General features: G+C 41.9%; 1 protein-coding gene across 14 annotated transcripts in view; it reads right to left on the reverse strand.

Moving 5' to 3' along the window:
- Positions 1-23,267, reverse strand: part of LOC140728571 (receptor-type tyrosine-protein phosphatase mu-like) — a 994,862-nt gene that overhangs the window by 259,679 nt on the left and 711,916 nt on the right. For all 14 annotated transcript variants that reach the window (XM_073047511.1, XM_073047621.1, XM_073047608.1 and 11 more), the window contains exons 12-13: positions 18,336-18,609; positions 3,061-3,097 (exon numbers count right to left, since the gene is read on the reverse strand). In XM_073047511.1, the coding sequence (XP_072903612.1) occupies positions 3,061-3,097; positions 18,336-18,609 (311 nt within the window). The remainder of the gene's footprint in view (positions 1-3,060; positions 3,098-18,335; positions 18,610-23,267) is intronic.

The raw sequence follows: 23,267 nt of genomic DNA on the forward strand, positions 1-23,267 counted from the left end.
GGTGTTATCATTTCAGAAGACCTGTCCTGGCTGAGCAAGTGCAATTATGAAGAAAATATGGCAGTGCTTCTACTTCCTTAGGATTTTGCAAAGATTCAACATGACATCTAAATGACAAACATCTATAGATGTGTGGTGGAGAGTATATTGACTGGATGCATCATGGCCTGGTATGGAAATACAAATGCCCTTGAGTGGAAAGACCCACAAAAAATAGTGGATATGACCTAGTCCATCATGGGTAAAGCCCCCCTGAGCATTCAGCACATCTACACGAAGCTCTGTTGCAGGCAAGCAGGATCTGTCATCAAGTACTCCACCATCCAGGCCATGCTCTCACTTCGCTGCTGGTACAGGAGCCTCAAGACCCACACCACCAGGCTCAGGATCAGTAAGTATCCTTCAACCATCAGGCTCTTGAACCAGAGGGGATAACTTCACTTGCCCCATCACTGAACTGTTTCCACAACCTATGGACTCATTTTCAAGGACTCTACATCTCAGGTTCTCGATATTTATTGTTTATTTAGTTATTAATGTTTTTCTTTTCTCTTTTGCATTTGCACAGTTTGTTGTCTTTTATACATTGATTGTTTGTTCTGTTGGGTGCAGTTTTTCATGGATTCTATTGTGTTTCTTGGATTTACTGCAATTTCCCACAAGAAAACAAATCTCAGTGTTTTATATGGTGACAGGTATGTACTTTGATAATAAATTTACTTTGAACTTTGAATTTTGAAGTTCCAAGACTCCTTAATCTATTTTCTCTTCAGCAGATCATTAAAATGCAGGATACCACAATGCTCTCTCTGTGAACATCTTAGCTTGAGTCTTTATCACTTAACAGGCCAAAGCATCCTGGAACCGCAGACTGCAGGAAATAGTCTGACCCTCCCCAATGTGGGACATCCTGCCCAGTGAATTTTTGCTGACAATATGGGTGATTATTTTATATATTAATCTATATCCCGTTAATCAATACATATACTGTGTGCTGATAAAGCAATTTATAGTCATAGAGTTATACAGCACAGAAACAGGCCATTCGGCCCAACTTGTTATGCTGACCAAATTTGGTACCTGAGCTCACATCCTTCTAAACCTTTCCAATGCATGTAGGTCTGTAATTGTAATTAAACATTATAATTCTACCTTCCTCTACATCCTCTGGTAGCTCATCCCATATATCCTCCATCTTTTTGTGAAAAAGTTGTCCTCAGATTCCCTTTAAATCTGTCCCCTCTCATTTTAGACCTATGCCCTCTAGATTTGGACTCCCCTACTCCATGAAAAGACTGTGACTGTATTTATGCCTCACATGAGTTAACATAGTTGCAGTTCATTTCCCTTAAACCAGCTCCTCAAAAGATCTCTCACTACTTCTCTGGAAGCTTCAACTCATTGCTTTTTTTTTGTTTGATGGCTGTTAATTTTACTCTGTAAGTGGTAGTTCAAGGGGTAAGTTTTAGCGAACACGTGTGGCCATCTGTAGCAAACAGCTTACTCCAAATAATGTCACTGACAGATTGATTGACTAGCCCTGAGACACACAGACATTACAAACTTAGAGGTTTAAAACATACTAGAATCTGAATTTGAACAATGCTGGACAAGAAACCAAATGCTTTGAAATCAATTTCATTTTCCACCTGAGTTAACTATACCTTGAGGTAAAAGATGTCTGGCATTATCCAATGGTGTTACTCATCTCACAGAGCATATCAGCACTAAATAGATTTGCTAATTGACCTGGTAGGATTGATAGCATTGTGCAAAGACTGAGAGTTTTTAAATGACACTGTGAAAATTTCCTTCATGGATACAGCAGTCAATCTAGTTTTAAGGTATTGTCACATCAAGCCACTTAATTTTCACAAAATTCACACAAACTTATGAAATGACTACTTTCAGTTTTTCTTATGCCTATCTGATCACAGACACTATTTGGAATGCTCTATGAAAAATCCATGCATATCAGCCTATTCTCCCTGAACATGCTAATGTTTGGAAAGATATACTTTCATAGGGATACCTGGCTTGTATTAAATCACCCAAATGACTGTTTATCTATGGAAAATTTCAATATCTCAATATCTGATTGGAAAAGTATGTTCATTCGCCTGTGGCTCTTTAAATGAAGTTAAGGCTTGAAGGAAAACCATCACCTGCTCACTATCTGTGTAAGTCACTGTTCGGATTGCAGGTGCATTATTTAATCATGGAATGCTGCACTGAAAGCTGATTTTCTTCAGGGTATATGTATACAGAAACCTTAGAGCGAATATAAATACTGACTAAGCTAAATGCATGCAATCTTTTGTAACTACCACTGCTGTCTACACTAGTGTGCTAAGACAAAATTACACATCCTGCATGTTTGGTATTACCCTAGCCTCTGCTTATGCCCACTACACTTAAAGGTAAACAAATATCATTGGTAAACTCAAAAGAGTTGGGGAAATGTTGTAACTAAAAATTGAATTTCAAAAGCCAAATTGAAGGATTCTGATTTTAATCCATTGCTGAATTCTGAAATGCAGGTCGTTTGACTTGAAAGTGGTCCTTTGAGAGTCAATAAAATCACATTAAGTAAACACATATAAATAATGAAAGTAATAGAAGCAGAGAAAAAGTCTTCTTAGAATCCACTGGACCATTGATACTAGATTTACATTAAAATTTATTGAATTAGGGCAGATTTGCTGTTAAACTAGGAGAGACTGTCACAAAATTAGTTTTTAGAAATATTTTTAGAAGCCAAAAAGTAATTTAAAATAAATAACATTTAAAATGGAATCTTTGTTGAAACATTAATAGGTGCTCTAATAAGTTGATGAAAGCAGAGAGATGCAGACTTTGATTACTGTAACAAATCAGTATCAAGAAATACAGAAGAATTTTTAAAAAGTTTTAAAGTATTAATGCAGTTATGCCTAAAGCAAATAGTTGGCGTCAGAATTCTGGTTGTCTAAAATTTGACAGAGTTTGTATATATTTTTAGCCAGAAATAAATGGAAATTTCTGATAGCGTTATAAAAAGATGGGATAGTCAAGACATACCTTTTGTAGCCACCCTGACGCAGTCAATTTTGGTTTCCTGTTTCAAATAAAGAGGAAAGTTGTCATTTCTGCTCTTCAGCTAAAGTAAAGATAACTTCATGCCTATTTCTATTTACAGTCCATCAATACGATCGACTTAGAGGTAAAGCAACGTGTTTGGTCAATTATTAGCAAAAGCTCTCAGCAAATTCAGCATGTATCCCACTCTCTGACAATTGGAATGAAATGTACTTGGCATTTTAGATAAATACTTCAGTTAACATTTATCTGCACACTGGAAAAAATTAATTGGCAAAGGCAGCAAGCAGCATTCACTTCAACAATACATTGACCTTGGGTGCTGCAGAGGAAGCTTCAATAACAGAACTGACATTTTTTTCAAGAAAAAAAAAATCAATTTTGTTTCAGGCTTTGGCATTGCTACTGCAATGCTAAGAGGAAGCCATTGCATTGCATGGTAAAAACACTGCCAAGTCATTATTCATGGGCAAAGTTTTTCAGTTTTTATAGAGCACTGAAGAAAGAGTTCATTCAGTCCATCATGATGATGCTCATCAAAAACTCAGCTCTTTGGGAAGTTCTCACTGTAAAGTAACGTAATTGGGAGAAACTTTCATAATTTACAAACAGCGACATTGAATTGGGGTTTCATTTTAAGAGTCTGGTCTGACGTGATGACATTATTATGTAAAGATTTTTAGCGCACTTTTATGTTTAGGCTTTGGAGTTCAAAAAAGTGAGATATGGGTTTCACAAAACATCAAACACCTCACCTTAGTCAGAGTTAATGGACCACATGCTGTCTCTCCTGGGAAATCACCATCTTTCTTTTATTTCTAAAGAATTCTTCATGCAGCAAATGCCTGGTCAAGTTCGCATAGTCCTTGTTAATGTGCCCATGAGGACTATAGGGAGCTTACTAAAATGGCTGACAGTCCACACTGAGCAAGGCTGCGGTGCCTCATTCCTCCTCCTTTCCCTGCCTCAATAAGCCCAGTCAGCAAAGCCCCCAACATAAGGATGCCTGTGGCTGCTAAACAGATGATGCTGGGCCTGTGTTTTCACCATGCTCGCTTTGATACGAACACTAAGAAGTGCCGATCAACTTGCAGCTTTAACAGTGCCAGTGTATTGGGAAATCAGAGGTCTGTGAACACTGAGCGTTACAGCTGCCAGGGTCATCTATTGTTTATTACGGACACCCTTTCAGGGCGACTCTTCTTGCGTGACGTGGTGCTCAGGTGAGGGAGCTGGCAGCATCGTCTATTGATGAGAAGGTAAAGAATGACAAAACTGCAGCAGAATCCAGATTTAAGGGACACAGTGACTGACACTCTGCTTCAGTGAGTGACGTTACACATGGGACTCCGTCCTGGCTGAAGCCCGCAGACCATATGATATAGGAGCAGAATCATTGGCCCATTGAGTCTGCTCTGTCATTTCATCATAGCTGATCCATTTTCCCTCTCAGCCCCAATCTCCTGCCTTCTCCCTGTATTCCTTCATGCCCTGACCAGTCAAGAATTTATCAACCTCTGCCTTAATATACATAAAGACTTGGCCTCCACAGCTGCTTGTGGCAATGAATTCCACAGATTCAAATTCTCTTGCTAAAGAAATTTCTCCTAATTTCCATACTAAAAGGACACCCCTCTATTCTGAGGCTGTGTTCTCTGGTCTTAGACTCTCCCACCATGGGAAACCTTTCCACATCCATTCTATAAAGGCCTTTCACCATTTGATAGGTTTCACAGCATTGTGGGTCGAAGGGCCTGTACTGTGCTGTACTATTCTACATTCTATGTTCTATGTTCAATCAGGTCATCCCACATTCTTCTGAATTCAAGTGAATGCAAGCCCAGAGCCAAATGCACTTCATATGGCAAGCCATTCAATCCTGCAATCATTTTTGCGAACCTCCTTTGAACCCTCTCCAGTTTCAGCACATCTTTTCTAAGATAAGGGGCCCAAAACTGCTCACAATACTCCAAGTGAGGCCTCACTGGGGCTTTATAAAGACTCAACGTTACATCCTTGTTATTATACTGTAGTCCCTTGAAATGAATGCTAGTATTGCATTTGCCTTCCTCACCACAGACTCAACGTACAAGTTAACCTTTAGGGAATCCTGCTCAAGGACTCCCAACTCCCTTGTGCTCAATATTTGGTATTTTCTCTCCATTTAGAAATAGTCAACCATTTCATTTTTCTACCAAAGTGCATTACCATACACTTACTGACACTTTCAGCTATTGCTGCTCTGCATTATCCCTGCCAGTGTTGTTTTCCAATCAATTCTGGCCAACTCCTCTCTCATGCTTCTGTAATTCCCTTTACTCCATTGTAAAACTGATACATCTGACTTTAGCTTCTCCATCTCAAATTTCAGGATGAATTTGATCATATTATGATCATTGCCCATAAGGGTTTTTTCACCTATCATATTACCCTATCCAGTATAGCTGATCCTCTGGTGGATTCAGTCACAAGCTGCTATAAAAAGACATCTCATAGGCATTCTAGAGATTCCCCCACTTGGAATCCAGGAACAACCTGATTTTCCCAATCTACCTGCATATTGAAATCTCCCTTGACTACTGTAACATTGCCCTTCGGCATGCATTTTTTTATCTCCTGTTGTAATTTGTAGACCACATCCTTACTATTGCTTGGGGGTCTGTATATCATTCCTTAGTTCTATCCACAATGATTCAACACCTTCTGACTCTATGTCACCTCGTCCTAATGATTTGATTTCATTTTTTACCATCAGAGCAATGCCACCCCCTCTGCCTTCCTACCTATCCTTTAGATACAATTTGTATCCTTGGACATTATGCTCTCAGCTATAATCTTCTTTCAGCCATGATTCAGTGATGCCTACAACATCATACATGCCAATTTGTAACTGTGCTACAAGTTCATCTTCCTTATTCCTTATCCTCTGTGCATTCAATTATAACATCTTTAGTCCCGTATTTGCCCTTTTTGGTTTTGTCCACCTTTTATATTGTAACTCATCCTGCTGACTATAACTTTGCCTCTCCTTGCTCGGAGTCTCACTACACATTGCCTCTGTTTGTAAGCCAGCTTCCTTATTTTCAGGGCTATCACTCCTGTTCACACCCCCTGCCAAATTAGTTTAAACCCATCTGAATGACTCTAGCCCCTGTCCATAAGGATATTACACCCACTCAAGTTCAGGTGTGACCTGTCCCTTTTGTACAAGTTGTACCATTTTCAGAAGAGATCCCAAAGATCCATAAATGTGAACACCTGCCCCCAGCACCAGTTCCTCAGCCACACATTCACCCGCCAAATCACCCTACTCTTACCATTACTGGCATGGGCCACAGGAAACAATCCAGAGATTACTACCCTGGAAGTCCTAATTCTCAACTTTCTACCTAGCTCCTTAAAATCTCTGTTCAGGACCTCCTCACCTTGTCTACCTATGTCATTGGTGCTAATATGTCCAAGACCTCTGGCTACTCACACCCACCCTCGAGAATGCCACCGACCTGATCTGAGACATCCCCGATCCTGGCACCTTGTGGGGCAACATACCATCCAGATGTCTCTGTCATGCCAAAGAACCTCGTCTCTGTTCCTCTGACTAAGGAATCTCCTATCAACAATGCAGTCCTCTTAACCTCTCTGCTCTTCTGAGCCACAGCACCAGATTCAGTCCCAGAGACCCAGTCACTGGCTCCCCCGGTAGGTCGCACCCCCCCCCCCCCCCCAAAGTATCTAAACTTGTATAATTATTTTTGCAGGAAACAGCCACAGATGTACTCAGCACTGGCTGTGCATTTCCCCTCCTTCCCCCAACAGTCACCAGTTACCCAGTCTTCTGTAATCTAGGGGTGGCTACCTCCCTATACCTCCTGTCTATCACCTCCTCATTCTCCCTTATGAGTCGAAGGTCATCGAGCTGCAGCCCCAGTTCCTGGATATGTTCTCTCAGGAGCCGAAACATCTGGTGCAGATGTGTTCACCTGGGAGACTGGAGACCACCCAGACATCCAACAGAGTACAAAACACTGCCCCTGGGGCCATTCTCACTAAACTACTATGCCCAAACAGGTGAAGAATAAACAAATAAGAGCAGAGAGAGAGAGAGTAACTTATAAGATACTTCACCTTACCCAGGCCTGATCTTGCCTAAGCCTGATGAGCCAAAGCCACTATAAAGACTGGCACACTCACAAGATTGGCTGCTCCACTTGCATCTGCATAACTTGCCTTCCCCCTTTTCTAATAAATCCCTCTTGCTGATTGGTCACTGATGAACTCTGAGAAAAATGCCGCAAAAGTCTGCCTTTAAAACCTTGACCACTGTCCTGATTAAAAGGTAGCTCTAAAGTGGTTACCCCTCTGCTTGGTGCAGATTTCCTGTGTATCCAAGGACTGCTTGTCGATCTTAAGAAGTGCCAGCTTGTGTACGTCAATCACTTTGAGTTGTTAACCTACTTCCCCAGTAAGTTCCACACAACGACTCTGTCAAGCACATGCACCACCACATGAGAGTTTACTTGACTGCTGGGCAAATTCCCAGACCTCACCAAGCCCACGTTCTCCACTACAGTAATAAAACATAGGGTCGAGCAACTCATTCCCTCAAATGGCCCACCAGTCCATGCCCACGTGTGTAGACTGGATCTAGAAAATCTGGCAATGACAAAGGCTGAATTTGCCAACGTGGAAAGATTCGGCATTGTATGCCAGATGAATAGCCTCTGGGCTTCATCCTCCATCAGCCCCTAAGTCCAGTGGTGGTTTCCACTCCTGCAGTGATTACTGATGCCCCAACGAGGCCACCACCCCCAATTGTTACCCGGTCCCACACATCCAAGACTTTTTGGCAGGTTTAGCCAGAAAGCTAATTTTCCAAAGTTGATCTACTTAGGGGCTACCATCAGGTGCCTGTGTGCTCGGACAACATTCCCAAAATGGCTGTGATAACCCCGTTTGGCACCTTTGAGCTTCCGCGCATGCTGTTTGGGCTGAAAAATGCAGCACAGACTTTCCAGCAGCTGATGGACTCCGTATTAAAAGATTTAAGATTTTCTTTTTGTTTACCTGGATCACATACTTGTTGCCAGTGTATCCAAATCTGAACACGTATCTCATCTCTGCACACTTTTCGACTACCTAAGCCAACATGGATTGACTATTAACCCGACTAAATGCCACTTTGGGTTGTCAACCACTGACTTTCTTGGTCATCGCATCTCTGCAGAAGGTGCAAAACCGTTTTGATGGATGTCCCACTGCCCCGCACTACGGGAGATTTCAGGTATGGTAAATTTCTATCACCATTTCATTCTGCGTGCTGCTGAACTTATGCTCCCCCTGTAGAATGTGCTTAAAGGCAACACCCCTAATCAAGTGCTTAACCGGTCAGTGGACATGACCGGGGCATTTGATGACACACACAAGCTCTATCTAACATGACCCTTTTGGCACACCCACTCCACAATGCATTTATTGCCATTAATACTGATGCTTCAGCCTATGCAGTAGGTGCTGTGCACGAACAGCTGGGCAGAAGCATGTGGCAGCCGCTCGCTTCCTTAGCCAGCAGTTCTGTCCCCCTGGAAGGAAGTATAGCAAGTTTGTCCGGGAGCTTTTCAGTTTCTATCTGGCTGCCCGCCATTTTCGTTTTCTTCTAGAGCTTTCACCATTTTACAGAGTTCATTGACCACAATAGGCACTTGGTCTGCACAGCAACAATACCACCTGGCCTTCATATCCAGAGTTCACAACCGATATACAACATATCAAAGGGAAAAATAATGTTGTAGCCAGTCGTTGAGGCTGTTCTCATTGGAGTTGACAATGCTGGCATAGCAGCTGACCAGGTTACTGACCCAGAGGTCCAGACTTACTGAATAGCAGTCTGTGGTTGGCTGACATTAAGTTGGGTGAAGCTGGCCTTCTCTCTTCTGTGCGATTTCTCAACCAGTCAAGACTGTTTTCAACTCCATACATGGCCAGAAGGCTTTTCTGAAACTGGTTGCACTAAAGTTTGTTTGGCCTGGCCTCAAAGAGGACGTGCGTGATTTGACTGCAGCCTGCGTGGAGCGTCAGTGGGCAAAAATCAACAGTCATGTTTTGGCACCACTCCCTGAATGACTGTTTGACCATGTCAGTGGGCTCTTGCCCCCCCTCCCATAGTTTCATCCACCTTCTTACTGTGGCGCACCATATACAACGAGGTGGCCAGAGGTCGTCCCTCTAGCACTGATGATGGCCGCAGACACGGCTTGAGCGTTCATCAGCATCTGGGTTTCTCGGTTTGGCATTCCATCTGATACTTTCTCTGACCGCTGTCCCCAATTCATTTCAGACCTCTGGGCTGCAACGGCCCAGAACCTCGGCATTAGGCTAAATCACACCACTGTGTATTGCCTGCGGTCCAGTGGCCCATGCGAGTGGTTTCACTGCTCTGACCGAAAAGTGTTGGCATGATCATCTCCCATGGGTTCTGCTGGGCTCAGAACTACTCCAAAAAGGACCTGCAGTCATCTGTGGCAGAGTAGGTACATGGGCAGATACTATGAGTGCCAGGTGATCTCATTCCTGTCACCACAACCACACTTGGTCGGCCTCTCAGCAGCGTTCCACTCTCCTCAGTAAATTCAATTCCTCTGCACTCACATCATGGCGTAAACCACTCCTGGGTTCCTGCTGATCTACATTCTGCCTCATTTGTTTTCATCCACCATGATGCTCACACATCCCCTTCGGCCCCCGTATGATCACCCATTCCACATTTTGGAATGGGGAAAAAGACTTTTATCATAGATAAGAGGGGCAAACCTGAACGTATCTTGGTAGGTCGCCTTAAACCAGCCCACCAAGATTGGGAGTATTCCGCTGCCATATGCCCCTGGCGTCACAACATGACCATGAGCATGTCAACGCACCTCTGGATGAGCCAGAGGCCTCGGCTGTTCCTGCACCCGTGGAACCCTGCACCTGTGCCGGTGGCTGGTCTGAACTCCAGATGGGCTCACAGTGCTGGTTTTAGTGGCTTCTGGGGCTGGGGGCTCTGTAGAGCAGCGTAATTGGGAGAAATGTATATAATTCACAAGAGACTGGTCTGATGTGATGACGTTATTACGTAAAGATGTTTAGCACTCTTTTGTGTTTAGGTTTTGTAGCTCAATAAAATGTGTTATGGGTTTTGTGAAACATAAACGCCCCATTTTGTTTATCTGTGAAAATCTACATCACTGCCCCACTCTCTGCCTATATCTATGAAGGTAATGTGGCATCTGCTTATTTAAATCTGGTAAATTTGCTGGCTGTGTAAAGCAAAGCTCCACTCCTGTTTGGCTGAAAACAACCCTTAACTCTCCCCTAATTCCATTAACTTAAATCCATCTCAGTCTTTCTGCTAAATGGAAAAGATCCTTCTTGTTTACTTGTAAAGTATTATGACAAATATCAGCTATTATGTGGTAAATAAGAGAAAGGATGTCAATTTAGATTGGTGGTGTTTTGGATAGTGTACAAGATAGGTAAAGAATACAACAGGATATAGATCAATTGCAAATATGGGTGGATAAATGAAAGATGGAGATTAACCCAGCAAAATGTGAAATGTTGCACTTTGATAGGTCAAATGCAAAGAGACAATACAGTGTTAAGGACAAGATCCTAACAGTATTCATAAGCAGAAGGATCTTGGAGTCCAAGTTCATAGCTCCTTGAAAATGGCTACACAGGTTGATAGGGTGGTTAAGAAGTCATGTGGCATGCTTGCCTTTATTAGTCAAGGGATTGAGTTCAAAAGTCAGGAAGTTATGTTGTAGCTCTAGTTCGGCCTCATTTGTAGGAATGCGAACAGTTTCGGTCACCCCATTACAGGAGGGATACTGAGCCTTTAGAGCGGGTGCAGGGTGCTGCCTGCATTAGAGAACGTGTGCCATAATGAGAGGTTAGACAAACTTGGGCTGTTTTCTCTGGTGTGGCGGAGGATGAGGGGAGATCTGATAGCAGCTTCTAAGGTTATGAGAGGCATAGATGTAGTAGATAGACAATATATTTTTCCAAGGGTTGAAATATCTAATACCAGAGAGCATGCATTTAAGGTGAGAGATGTTAATTTCAAAGGAGATGTGAGGGGCAGGATTTTTTTTCCCAGAGAGAGTGGCGGGCAGCTGGAATGCACTGCCTGGGGTGGTGGTAGAGGCAGGAACTTTCTATACACATTTAGATAGAGACCCGAATGTGAGGAAAATGGAAGGATATGGATATTATGTAGGCAGAAGAGATTATTGATAAATAATTTAATGGGATTGGCTCAACATTGTGGGCTGAATGGCTTGTACCTGGGATGTTCTCTGTTCTATGTTCTATTTTCTAACAAACAGGCACCAGCTTGTTGTTTGAGCTATCTTTTTGAATATATGTTCAGTGAAGTTTCAATTTGAAGAAAATAAATGTTCAGAATTGCTTAACCTTTGCCCATAACAATAAAAGGAACTAATAAAGGCCATTCAACCCAGCACATTTAATCTCTCCAAGTACGTTGCATCATAAGATCTAGCTGAACCCCTTTACTCACAGAGGAGACGTTGCAAATTTTCCCCCTGGGATTTTTATCCTGCTCTCATGTGATAGGTCACTAATGTCCGATGCAAATATGTACTATAGACCAGCTTTGCTGAGAAACATATTGTAATTGCCCAAACCATTTGAAGATCATATTATATAATGTAATTTTCAATTCAGCATCATTCAATGAATTACATGTACTTGGGTTAAAGTTCCATTCCGACAGTGACTTCCACAATCAGTATATGTGCTCGAGTGAATCTGCAGATGCTGGAAATAAATAAAAACACAAAGTGCTGGCAGAACTCAGCAGGCCAGACAGCATCTATGGGAGGAGGTAGTGACGACGTTTCGAGCCGAAACCCTTCATCAGGAGTGAAGTAACATGGGATGGTGGAGAGGGGATAAGAAGTGGGGGGAGGTATGAAGTAGAGAGCTGGGAAGTGATAGGCTGGAGGGAAATGGGCCAGGGGGAAGGTGGAGAATTATGGGAAATAAAAGAGAAAGAAAGGTAGGGCCGGGGGAGATTGTAGTGAGGGGGAAAAAAGAGAGAAAGAGAACCAGACTAAAATAATAGATAGGGATGGGGTAAGGGGGGGGCAGGGGTATCAACAGAGGTCTGTGAGTTGGATGTTCATGCCGGCACGTAGGTGGCTACCTAGGCGGGAGATAAGGTATTGCTCCATCGACCTGCGTGTGGCCTCATCTTGACGGTAGAGGAGGCCATGGACAGACATGTCGGAGTGGGAGTGGTCTGTGGAATTGAAGTGTGTGGCCACAGGGAGATCCCGCCACTGCTGGAGGACTGAGCGCCGGTGTTCGGAGAAGCGGTCTCCCAGTCTCCCAGTTTTATACATTGGGGAGACCCGCTGCATATCTAACGTATAATCCTCCATAACTTCCGCCACCTCCTACGTGATCCCACCACCAGCCACATCTTCCCCTCCCCCCCACTCTCGGCTTTCCGCAGGGATCGCTCCCTACGTGACTCCCTTGTCCATTCATCCCCCCCATCCCTCCCCACCGACCTCCCTCCGGGCACTCATCCCTGCAAACGGAAGAAGTGCTACACCTGTCCCCACACTTCTTCCCTCACCACCATCCCAGGGCCCAGACAGTCCTTTCAGGTGAGGCACCACTTCACCTGCAAGTCAACTGGGGTGATATACTGTATCTGGTGCTCCCAATGTGGCCATTTATACATTGGGAAGACCCGCTGCAGACTGGGAGACCGTTTCGCAGAACACCGGCGCTCAGTCCTCCAGCAGTGGCGGGATCTCCCTGTGGCCACACACTTCAATTCCACAAACCACTCCCACTCTGACATGTCTGTCCATGGCCTCCTCTACCGTCAAGATGAGGCCACACACAGGTCGATGGAGCAATACCTTATCTCCCGCCTAGGTAGCCTCCTACCTGCTAGCATGAACATCCAACTCACAGACCTCTGTTGATACCCCTGCCCCCCCTTTACCCCCATCCCTATCTATTATTTTAGTCTGGTTCTCTTTCTCTCTCTTTTTCCCCCCCTCACTATAATCTCTCCCCCCCAGCCCTACCTTTCTTTCTCTTTTATTTCCCATAATTCTCCACCTTCCCCCAGCCCATTTCCCTCCAGCCTATCACTTCCCAGCTCTCTACTTCATCCCTCCCCCCACTTCTTATCCCCTCTCCACCATCCCACGTTACTTCACTCCTGATGAAGGGTTTCGGCCCGAAACGTCGTCACTACCTCGTCCCATAGATGCTGTCTGGCCTGCTGAGTTCTGCCAGCATTTTGTGTTTTTATTTCAGTATATGTGCTGCTGTGCTGAAGCTCTGCTGCAGAGAGGCTTCACAGAATAAAGATAGCTGTGTGTAAAGGCCTTGTAGATTTAATTTACAAATTCTCATTCTGGATATTGATAAAGCTCTAGATAAAGAATGATGTTGGAACTCATTATGCTCTCAACTTACAAAGGCTTCCGAGAATTGGAGTGGTTTATATCAACTAGAGAGATCAGTGCAGAAATGGTACAAAACATATTGTTCAAAAACCAAGCCATTAGCATTTGTGCAGAGAATAAGACAAGTCATTTTGTGGTTTGAGACCTCCCAAATGGCTGAATAAGGGTCAGTGCTGAATGCTACAGAGGGCCCAGCCAATAAAGCCCCGATCATGCACTGTAGCTGGTCAGAGCTGGAGTTAAAGCTTCAAGGCAAAAAAAGGTTCGGGATGTACCTGTGGACTGAATAAGAAATACTTGTCAAAGTGACCTCCTAATTTACATCTGCTTCCGCAGCATACAGACTATGATAACATCAGACAGCTGGGCAAAGGAGAGAATCCAATTCGTCAGTTGCTATCAGGTTTTTAGTTAGTGAGTCAAGGACTTTATGCTGTGCAGCTTCTGGATAAGCTCATATCCTTCATCCCAAATCTTCCCACATAAATGGATATGAGAGTCCCCATCTGGTAAACGCAGCATGAATACAGCTAGCACCAGTTGCCATAAATCATATGACTGAACGGTGGGCACAGAGTTCAATGTAATAAATTGAAGGCACGTATAAATTGAAAGACTTGCATTTATATACCTTTCGGCAAAGAACATTAAAGCATTTTACAATCAGTGAATGAATTTCAGCAAGTCTTGAAGTACAAAAAAAAACTCATTAGAAAAATGCAATTGTAAAAGTGAATTAATATCCTTCAAAAATTGTTTCCTAAGCATTAACATTCAATGCAATTTATCTAGAAATGTATCAAAATGAACAGTATTTTCTTTCAATGTCTCTGCAGATCTGAGGAATACTAATAGGTAATTGCTTTTAAGTTTAAACTACTTTTCCAGAAATACTTACCCTTTATATTCGGAGACTAAAAGGGAGATGAAAATAAATATACTCTTAATCTGTTAAAAAACAGACATGCTTCAGAGATTTTTAATTAGTCTATCTTTAAGAATTGTTTCCCCTCTGCTTTGGAAAGTGTCTTAATTCTTTTCATGCCTCACATACATCCTCCTTTTCATCAAACCTTAACCTAATCAAGGAAAAATTGAATGGACTAAGCATCCTAGTTCCCACAGAACGCCATTGAAGTTGATGCAGCTGATTAAAAAAAAGATGTGTGGCTCTCACAATAGCTTGGTGACCACAGATGAAATTCTAAACAAGCAGTCAAACTCGTGTATTGTTGCTCACTTTCAAGGACTCTTTATCTCATGTTCTTAATTATTTATTGCTTATTTAACTTTTATCATTATTTTGTTTGTTTTTTTTCTTTTCATATTTGCACAGCTTGTTGTCTTTTTCACATTGATTGTTTGCCTGTCCTCTTGTGTGAGATTTTTCATTGATCCTATCGTGTTTCTTTGTATTTACTGTAAATGCCTACAAGTAAGTGAATCTCAGGGTCATATATGGTAACATCTATATACTTTGATAATAAAGTTTCTTTGAACTTTGTCTACGTTAAAGGCTTTGATGAGGTTGATAAAAGCCCATGCATTATGGTCAGTGTTGCTTCTTGCATCTTTCATGGAGTCTTCACATGATAAAGATTATGTCTCACGGTGAAGACTTCGTCCATTACATGAATAAGGAACTGATTTTTCACTCACTGGAAGATTTCAATTACGGAGGAATCTGACAATGTTAAGCAGTAGGGAGATCATCTACAGTTACCAAAGTCATTTCAAGGCTACTAATTATGGGATATGTCTGAGCAATCTATAAGTAGGGTACACTTATTGGCTCCATAGGCTGAGAGTTTAGAGGTTACTTTGAAGCTCTGTTCAATGAAAGCCACCTTTGGTGTTGAACTTCATTCAACAATGCCTATTTTGATGCTGATTCTTATGGGCCTGTTTGATTGAGATGATGAAGAGGATTAGGTGTCAGTTAGTCCAGCAGGCATAGGTACTTGTCATGGCATAGGTAATGTGGGAATCTTGCCAGCCTCTAAAACAGGTGATGATAGAATCAAATTGGTATCTGTGCTTGGATTAGTTCGTTTTCATGAGCTCTCTTGTTTGACTCCTTGATGAAACAAAGTTTCATTACAAACAGGCCTTACTCCAAGCATTTTCTTTGGAAAAGGACCCCATTGGCGTTAACAATCTCTACATTTGGGATGGTATTGAGAACCTCTAGGCCATGCACTGGGAGTAGTCAAAGGCACTGTGTAGATAGTGAAAGGATCACACCGCCTCATAATCTATCATCTATGCTGGTCCACCTGCCACTTCCTGCCTAATCTAAGAAAGAATCAGTGCTTTTTAACTTGGCTTCATTTGCCAACTCAAAACCCAGAAGAGCAAACTGGAAAAAATTCAACCTTGAACCAAAGGGAGTGTCTAAGAATGTGAACAAAACTGTTATGTGCTTTTCTGTGGCTATTGCTACAACTGAGATTGACACAAGTGCCTTTTAGAAGTCATTGACCAAAGATGCTGACAACCTGAAATTACTCATAGATAACAATGGCTACATATTATGACAGAGACAGCCAGAAGGCAGATAATTGGGTAATTCACTAGTCAATCTAGCTTCATGGCCACCCAGACACTCCATTGTTTGAGGAAAATCGTTACTGAGCACTTTCCATTTTCCCCACTATTTTCTCAGCAAATTATGAAATACGTGTGAATAATATCTATTATTTGAAACAACTGAGGCGAAGATTTATGAAGGCAAATGGAAGTGGACATTTTACCCTGTGCTCTATCTTGGGACCAGCCTACCCAGAAGGCCTTGTTGAATGCTTCACTAAAGTCCATATAGACAACATCCACTGCTGTGCCCTCATCAGCAGCTTTATCACATCATCAAATAACTTAGTCAAGTCTGTATACCTGACTTCTCCTGCCTAGAGCCATGCTGACTAATTCTAGAAAATACATGCTTTTCCATATGTGATAAATCCCAACCTTTGGAATCTTCTCCAATAATTTCCCTACCACTGATATAAAACTCATTAACCTATACGTTGTTTGATTTTCTCTATTGCCCAGCATTGGCTATTCTCCAATCATCTGGGAACTCACCTGCAGCTAAAGAGGGCACAAAGATCTTTGTCAAGGTCCCAGCAATTTCCTCTCCTGTCTCCCTCAACAACATGGGATAAATTCAATCAGGCCCTGGGGATTTATCCATTTTATTGTTCCTTAAGACACCCAACACTAGCTTCTTCTTGATATTAGCAATCCCTCGAATGTCACCATACCCCTCCCTGATCTCACTGTCCTTAATGTCCATTGCATTGGTTGCTTCCAATGGTAGGTATTCATTAAGTTCCTTTCCACCTTCACTGAATCCAGTCATCCTCCTTTACCCTTTAGTGCTTTATCCTTATTGTGGTTACCCTCTTATTTTTAATATATGTATAACATACCTCAGGAATTTCCTTAATTGTTCTTGCCAAGGATATTATATAGTATCTTTTACTCCCAATTCCCTGTTTAGAACATAAGACATAGTCCTATACAACACAGGAACAGGCTCTTTCCTTTGGCCCACAATGTCATGGATATGGGAATGTTGTGTAACATTCAAATGGCCAACTAAACTAATCTCCTCTGCTTACATAATATCCATATCCTCCATTTTTCTCACATTTATGTTCCTATCTAAATGTCTCTGAAAAGGCTCTAATGTATCTGCCTCTACCACCATCCCAGACAGAGCATTCCACGGCACTCACCACTCCCACATCTCCTTTGAAACTACCCCCTCTTGCCTTAAATACGTGCCCTCTGGTTTTAGGTATTTCAATCCTGGGTGAAAGATACTGTCTGTGTACTCTATCTATACCTCTCATAATCTTATATACCTTCATCAGATCTCTCCTCAGCCTTCGATGCTCCAAAGAAAACAACACAAATTTGTCCACCCTATCATTATAGCATGTCCTCTAATCAAGGCAAAGTTTTATTCGTAAACCTACTGAGCAAGAACTATTTAAGTTCTTTCCTTCTTCCTTCATATTCCTCAAAGACCCTGTCCAATTTTGGCTTCCTAAATTTTATATATTTCTTTTCGCTTTTTGATGAAGTTTTTAACAACTTAGGTCCAAGGTGCTTGAACCATGCCATTCTTGTCCTCTTCCATCACAGGAACATTTTCGTCCTTAATTCGGACCAGATGTCAGATGTGGACTTACCCAATAGCTGCTGCTCCCTAATTTGCCTTTCCAGCTCAAGCTTAATATTGCTGTAATTAGACTTCCCCAATTTAACACTTTTCAGTCTTCAGGTTCAGTCTTAGCCTTATTCCTGACTATTTAAAAACATATGGAGTACCAACTGTCACTATCCCCAACATGCTCCCTCACTGAAACTCTGATGAACTGGACAGGCTCATTTCCCAGTATGAAGAACAGTATGGCCTCTTCCCTAGTTTCTTGAGGAAATTGTCATAGTTCGCTTAGAATTAGTTTTGAATTGCCAAAAGAATAGATAGGAGTTAATTCGTGGAACAGGCTAACCAATACATTAGTGTTTGGACCACACCTTTGAACGTCAGCCTCAAAAATTATTTAACTGGCTGTCCGAAAAGTACTTATTAAATTGGCCAAGCTGACCCACAACACAGTATGAATAATCAATACTAAGATATTTTTCCAATTTTACCTGAAAGGAATGGGCAAACATTAAGTAGATATGAATAAGGGCCTCTGTGGGTATTTTATTCATATCGTAAGTGTTGTGGGTGTGGACACTTACCCCATTGGCTTTGCTCACTGCTTGAAAGTAAATGCTATAACTCTTGTGCGGAAGAAGTGGAGCGTTCCAGTAGCCACCGTATGTCTTGTTATCTCCGATGGTAAATGGCTGGGCCACTTTGAGGGCTGCCGGTGGAAATTCAGCAGCAAAATAATGAGGAGAGTCTGAAATTGAGATATTCTGGTAGGTGATGGGAATAAAGTAGCAGTCCGGAGCGTTTATGTCCTTCTTTGCCCTGTGTGGGCGCTCTTCTTCCACAATGACCTGGTAGACACTGAAAAAGGAACAGGAGGAAACTTGAACCAGGGCACTTCCAGTTAACTTAAACATCTTCACAGTTCTTCCCGAAGAGAACAACTTCTTCATTGTAGACACAAGAAAATGCAGTCATTAAAATCTGGAACAACAAATATTCTGCACCTACATGTAAGGAGCAATAAGCAACCTGTTGGCGGAACTCAGTGGGTCAAGCAGCATCTATGTAGGGAGAAGAATTGTAAGTTGCAGCTTGAAACCCTGCATCAGGAAGGCTTCACCCACTGAGTTCCTCCAGTAGATTACTGCTCTTTATATGTGGATGCAATCTTGTCATCCATTTCAAATTTGAATGATGTTTTGTGATTTTAGCCATTTCTTTCAGGAAAAAGACTTTGGTTCAATTTACATTAAAATGTTTTCTTTGGTTTAAATCTAGCGCTCAAGCGATTAAGCTTATCAGAGAAAACAGAAAACAGATAAACTGCAAATTTATTAACAGCTAAATGGTTCAGTTTGCAGTGTGTTGCTATTCAACATTGTTTCAAATTATGGTATTAATAGTTAGACTCTACTCCCTCCAGAGGGCTACAAATGTTCATTTTGAGAGTATATTCAAGGTTATTTTTACACACCAGTGTTTTCAAGGAATATTTCAATGAGGTAGTAAGTAGATTTGGGGAGAGGATCTTGATTAAGTTGATCATCAACAGTGAACTCTAGGCTTAAGAAGATGACTGGTTTAACCCTTCTTCTGTCCCTTATATTATTAGCACATTCATGGTGGTTCCACTTATTCTGAGAATAGCAAATATCTGAGCTGGAAAATTCTGGGTCATTGAAATTTCAGATGTCTTAAAGATTCTAAATTTTTTCCTGAAATCTTTTAAGGTAAAGCATAACTTAGATAAAAGCCTTTAAAACTATCAGAGAAATCAGTGCAAGAAGTCAATGCCAATGAAAGCACATAATGTAGATCATCGATCTTATTTAAGCCTCTCATTAGCTTACTGATGTTATGAAGATTAAAGATCGAAGCCATCAAACCTTAATTTATGCCCATTAAACAAAGCACATCCAAAAAAACACATATAATTGTGGAAACTTTTCTCTTTCAAATAATACGGATTCTGAAGCTATTAAAAACATTCAAAGACATAGGAAATGAATCTTCCATCAAAAGTGAAACATGCTTGAATATTATGTGAGTACAAAGCCAGGGAAAATAGGTCTGGGAAAGAACAAACAATGGCCTATCATCAAGTGAAGCTGGGGTTGATTAGATGACAAAAGTGATAAGGGTGCAAAAGGAAATGAAATGAAAATGGGACAGGTATAAAAGTTGAAGAACGGCCTTGAAGATGTGTAAATCATTTCAAAAAAATAGCAGAGGGTGTGAAGTGTTGAAATTAGAAGGGCATACAATAAAAGAACTGATATCATGCCAAAAGTGATTCAAAAAGTTGTGTCTGTTCTGACCTTTGGTCTTACTCCACTTTGCTGTAAAATCCTCATAATTGCCATTCATTGTCACTGAGCCAACTTTCTAAATCTCTCTCCCTAACAGTATTCTGGGTCAAGGACCACAGTGGTTGAAAAATTAAGTTTTCACCACCTTCTCAAAAACAATTAGGAATGTGTAATTAAGCACTGGCTCAACTTGCAAAGCCCACATCTCTAAAACATCATATGCTGCAGGGTTTGCAAGTCTAACGAGACTCCTATCAGTGTACTTGGCTGTAATGCTTCACTCCTCATGAGCTCAATACCTTTCACACAGGGAAAATAAAGCTACAACTGTGTCAGTCCCCATAGCATCCAGCAACACTGTGATCTCTGTCTCGGAGGCCAATGTCTGAACATCCCACACAAAGTGTCAGGCCCCAGTGGTGCACCTGGTAGGATACTGTAAATCTGTACCAACCAACTGGTGGGAGTGTTCAAGAACATCTTCAATTTCTCACGGCTACCATTGAGGATTTCTATCTTCTTCAGAAGGGCATCAATCATAATGGTGTTCAAGAAGAAGAGGGTTAGCTGCCTCAACAACTATTGCCAGTAACATTCAGATATACTGTGATGAAGAGCTATGAGAGGTTGGTCATGCCTGAGCAAGGACCTGGGTCCTCTGAATTTTGCCTACTGCCACAACAGGTCTATAGTGGGCATGATCTCACCGAATCTCCACTGGGATTTGACAATCTGCTCAACAGCAGTATCCATATGAGGCTGCAGTTTACTGATTACAGCTCAGCTTGGAACACCATCATCCCCTCAGGATTAATAAACAAGCTTCACAACCTGAGCCTCTGCACCTCCCTCTAGAAAGTTGGACCAGGGATGCTGAATGGCAATTGTGAGGATTGTGCAGGAAAGTAGAGTAAGACCAAGTAGGTGGACAGACGTAACTCTTTGAATGGTGAAACATGTTTGGCATGGCATTGGTTCCAATCAGCACAGGCATACCTCAAGGATGCATGCTCTGATCTGCCCGCACTCATGACTATGTGGCTTGGCACAACTCAAATGGCATTTAAAAATTTGCCAGTGGAACCACTGCTGCTGGCAGAGACTCAGACGGTAACGAGGAGGCGCATAGGAGCAGAACAGGAGGCGAGACACCTGGTATCATTTAGGACTCAGTGGTTTTGAGAATAAATGTTACAATATATTGTCACTGCAAGAATATAACCACATTTGCTGGATTCATTCTTTTTATATCTTCCATGCAACATATCTGTGCAAACAATTGGTAAAAAAAAATCCTGAAATCCAGCATTCATTTGCTAATCCACAGGAAAACATTGTGACCCATGGAAAACAAACATCACAAAATGTGATCCAGAATTAATTAATCCAGGTAGCCCACCAAATGGTGTGATTTTATTATACTGATGATCAGAACAGTTCACCCAGAAAATCTGCACTATATTATGGCCCAGAACTGGACTGTCCAGATTATTGTATAATGCTGCAGACCGGTACTGGGAGAAATAGCACTATAAAATAAAACAGATCTTCGCAGGTTTACTGCATTGCACAGTCGATTGGAACTAATCCACCCCTATAAACTGCACTATCTGGTAGAGAAGAACTGCTCTACTCAGAGAAACTAAACTATGCTATAGAGTGGGAGAGCTCCATTCAGATATATGAACTAGAACAGATCTATCCAAATAAAGCTGATTATAGTGAAAACCGGGAGTGATCTAATATCAGATAAAACAAAGCACACTGCTACAGAGAACTTCAGTCCTGACGAAGGGTCTCGGCCCGAAACGTTGACTGTTCGTTTCCACGGATGCTGCCCGACCTGCTGAGATCCTCCAGCGTGTTGTGCGTGTTGCTTTTACCCCTCCTTCATCTGCCTATCACCCCTCCTCACATGGATCTACTTAGCATTTGCCAGCTTTTGCTCCATCCTTACCCCACACCTTTTAAAGTGGCACCTGCTCAGTCCATAGAGTCCATGCTGATCATCAACCACCCATTAAACTCAGCTACGATATTAATTCCTCAATGCCACCTCTTTGGTCAAGAAAACACAGCAGTGCCTCCACTTCCTGAGGAGATTGAGGCAAGTGAGACTCCCCCTCCCCCCACTCTTTACAGGTGAACCATCGAGAGTGGCCTGACCAGCTGCATCACTGTCTGGTACAGGATTTGTAAGACATCAGACTGTAAATCCTTATAAAGGATTGTGAGGACTGCTGAGAAGATCATTGGAGTCCCTCTGCCACCTATCAATGATATTTATCAAGAATGCTGCACATGCAAAGTCCTTAGCATTGTCAGTGATCCTTTCCATCCATCCAGCAATCTCCTTAATCCCCTACCATCAGGCAGGAGATACCATAGCATTAGGTCAAGGACTGTTAGGATGGGAAACAACTTCCTCCCCCAGGCTATAAGACTATTGAACTCCTTGCAATCACCCAGATCTCATCATGCATGAAGCACCAGTAGTGTTATACTAATTCGCTTTTTACCTTGTGAAATAAATGCACCTTATTATTCATTAATTTGCTAGTGGTAGTATTACTTTATGTGTTACGTGTGTGAGTGATATGTACTGTGTTGTGCATCTTGGTCCAGTGGAATGCTGTTTCATTTGGTGGTGAAGGTGTCAGACATGGGGTGTACAGTCGAATGACAATAAACTGAACTTGAACTTAAGTTCTACCAAAGGGTTTCAGCCTGAAATGTCGACTGTACTCTTTTCCAAGATTCTGCCTGGCCTGCTGAGTTCCTCCGGCATTTTGTGTGTGTTGCTCAGATTTAAAGCATCTGCAGATTTTCTCTTGTTTGTGACTGAGCTTGATTCTGCTTGATTGCCTTTTGATACTTAAAGAGTCCTGGTGGCCCATCCTTAGTAACGGATTCCAGCCCTTTCCTGGTGACAAAATATTAGGCCATAAAACCATTACGTGTACTATCTCTGCAGCTACATACTTTAAAGTACTGTGATGTAAGCCGTCAGGTTGAGGAACTTGTCGGTTATTAACCTCTTCTGTTTACTTATTATTTTTCTCCGGTGATAAAGATTGTTTAAATTTTTCCCTTCCATCGCACTTTCATTAATTTATTATTATTAGATTGTTGTTAGTGATCATACTGATCCAAAATAATTATTTAGAATCGTAGCCTTGTTTCTATTTTCCGTTATTAGTTCCCCAT

Source organism: Hemitrygon akajei, chromosome 1, assembly GCF_048418815.1.
Source record: "Hemitrygon akajei chromosome 1, sHemAka1.3, whole genome shotgun sequence".
NCBI lineage: Eukaryota > Metazoa > Chordata > Chondrichthyes > Myliobatiformes > Dasyatidae > Hemitrygon > Hemitrygon akajei.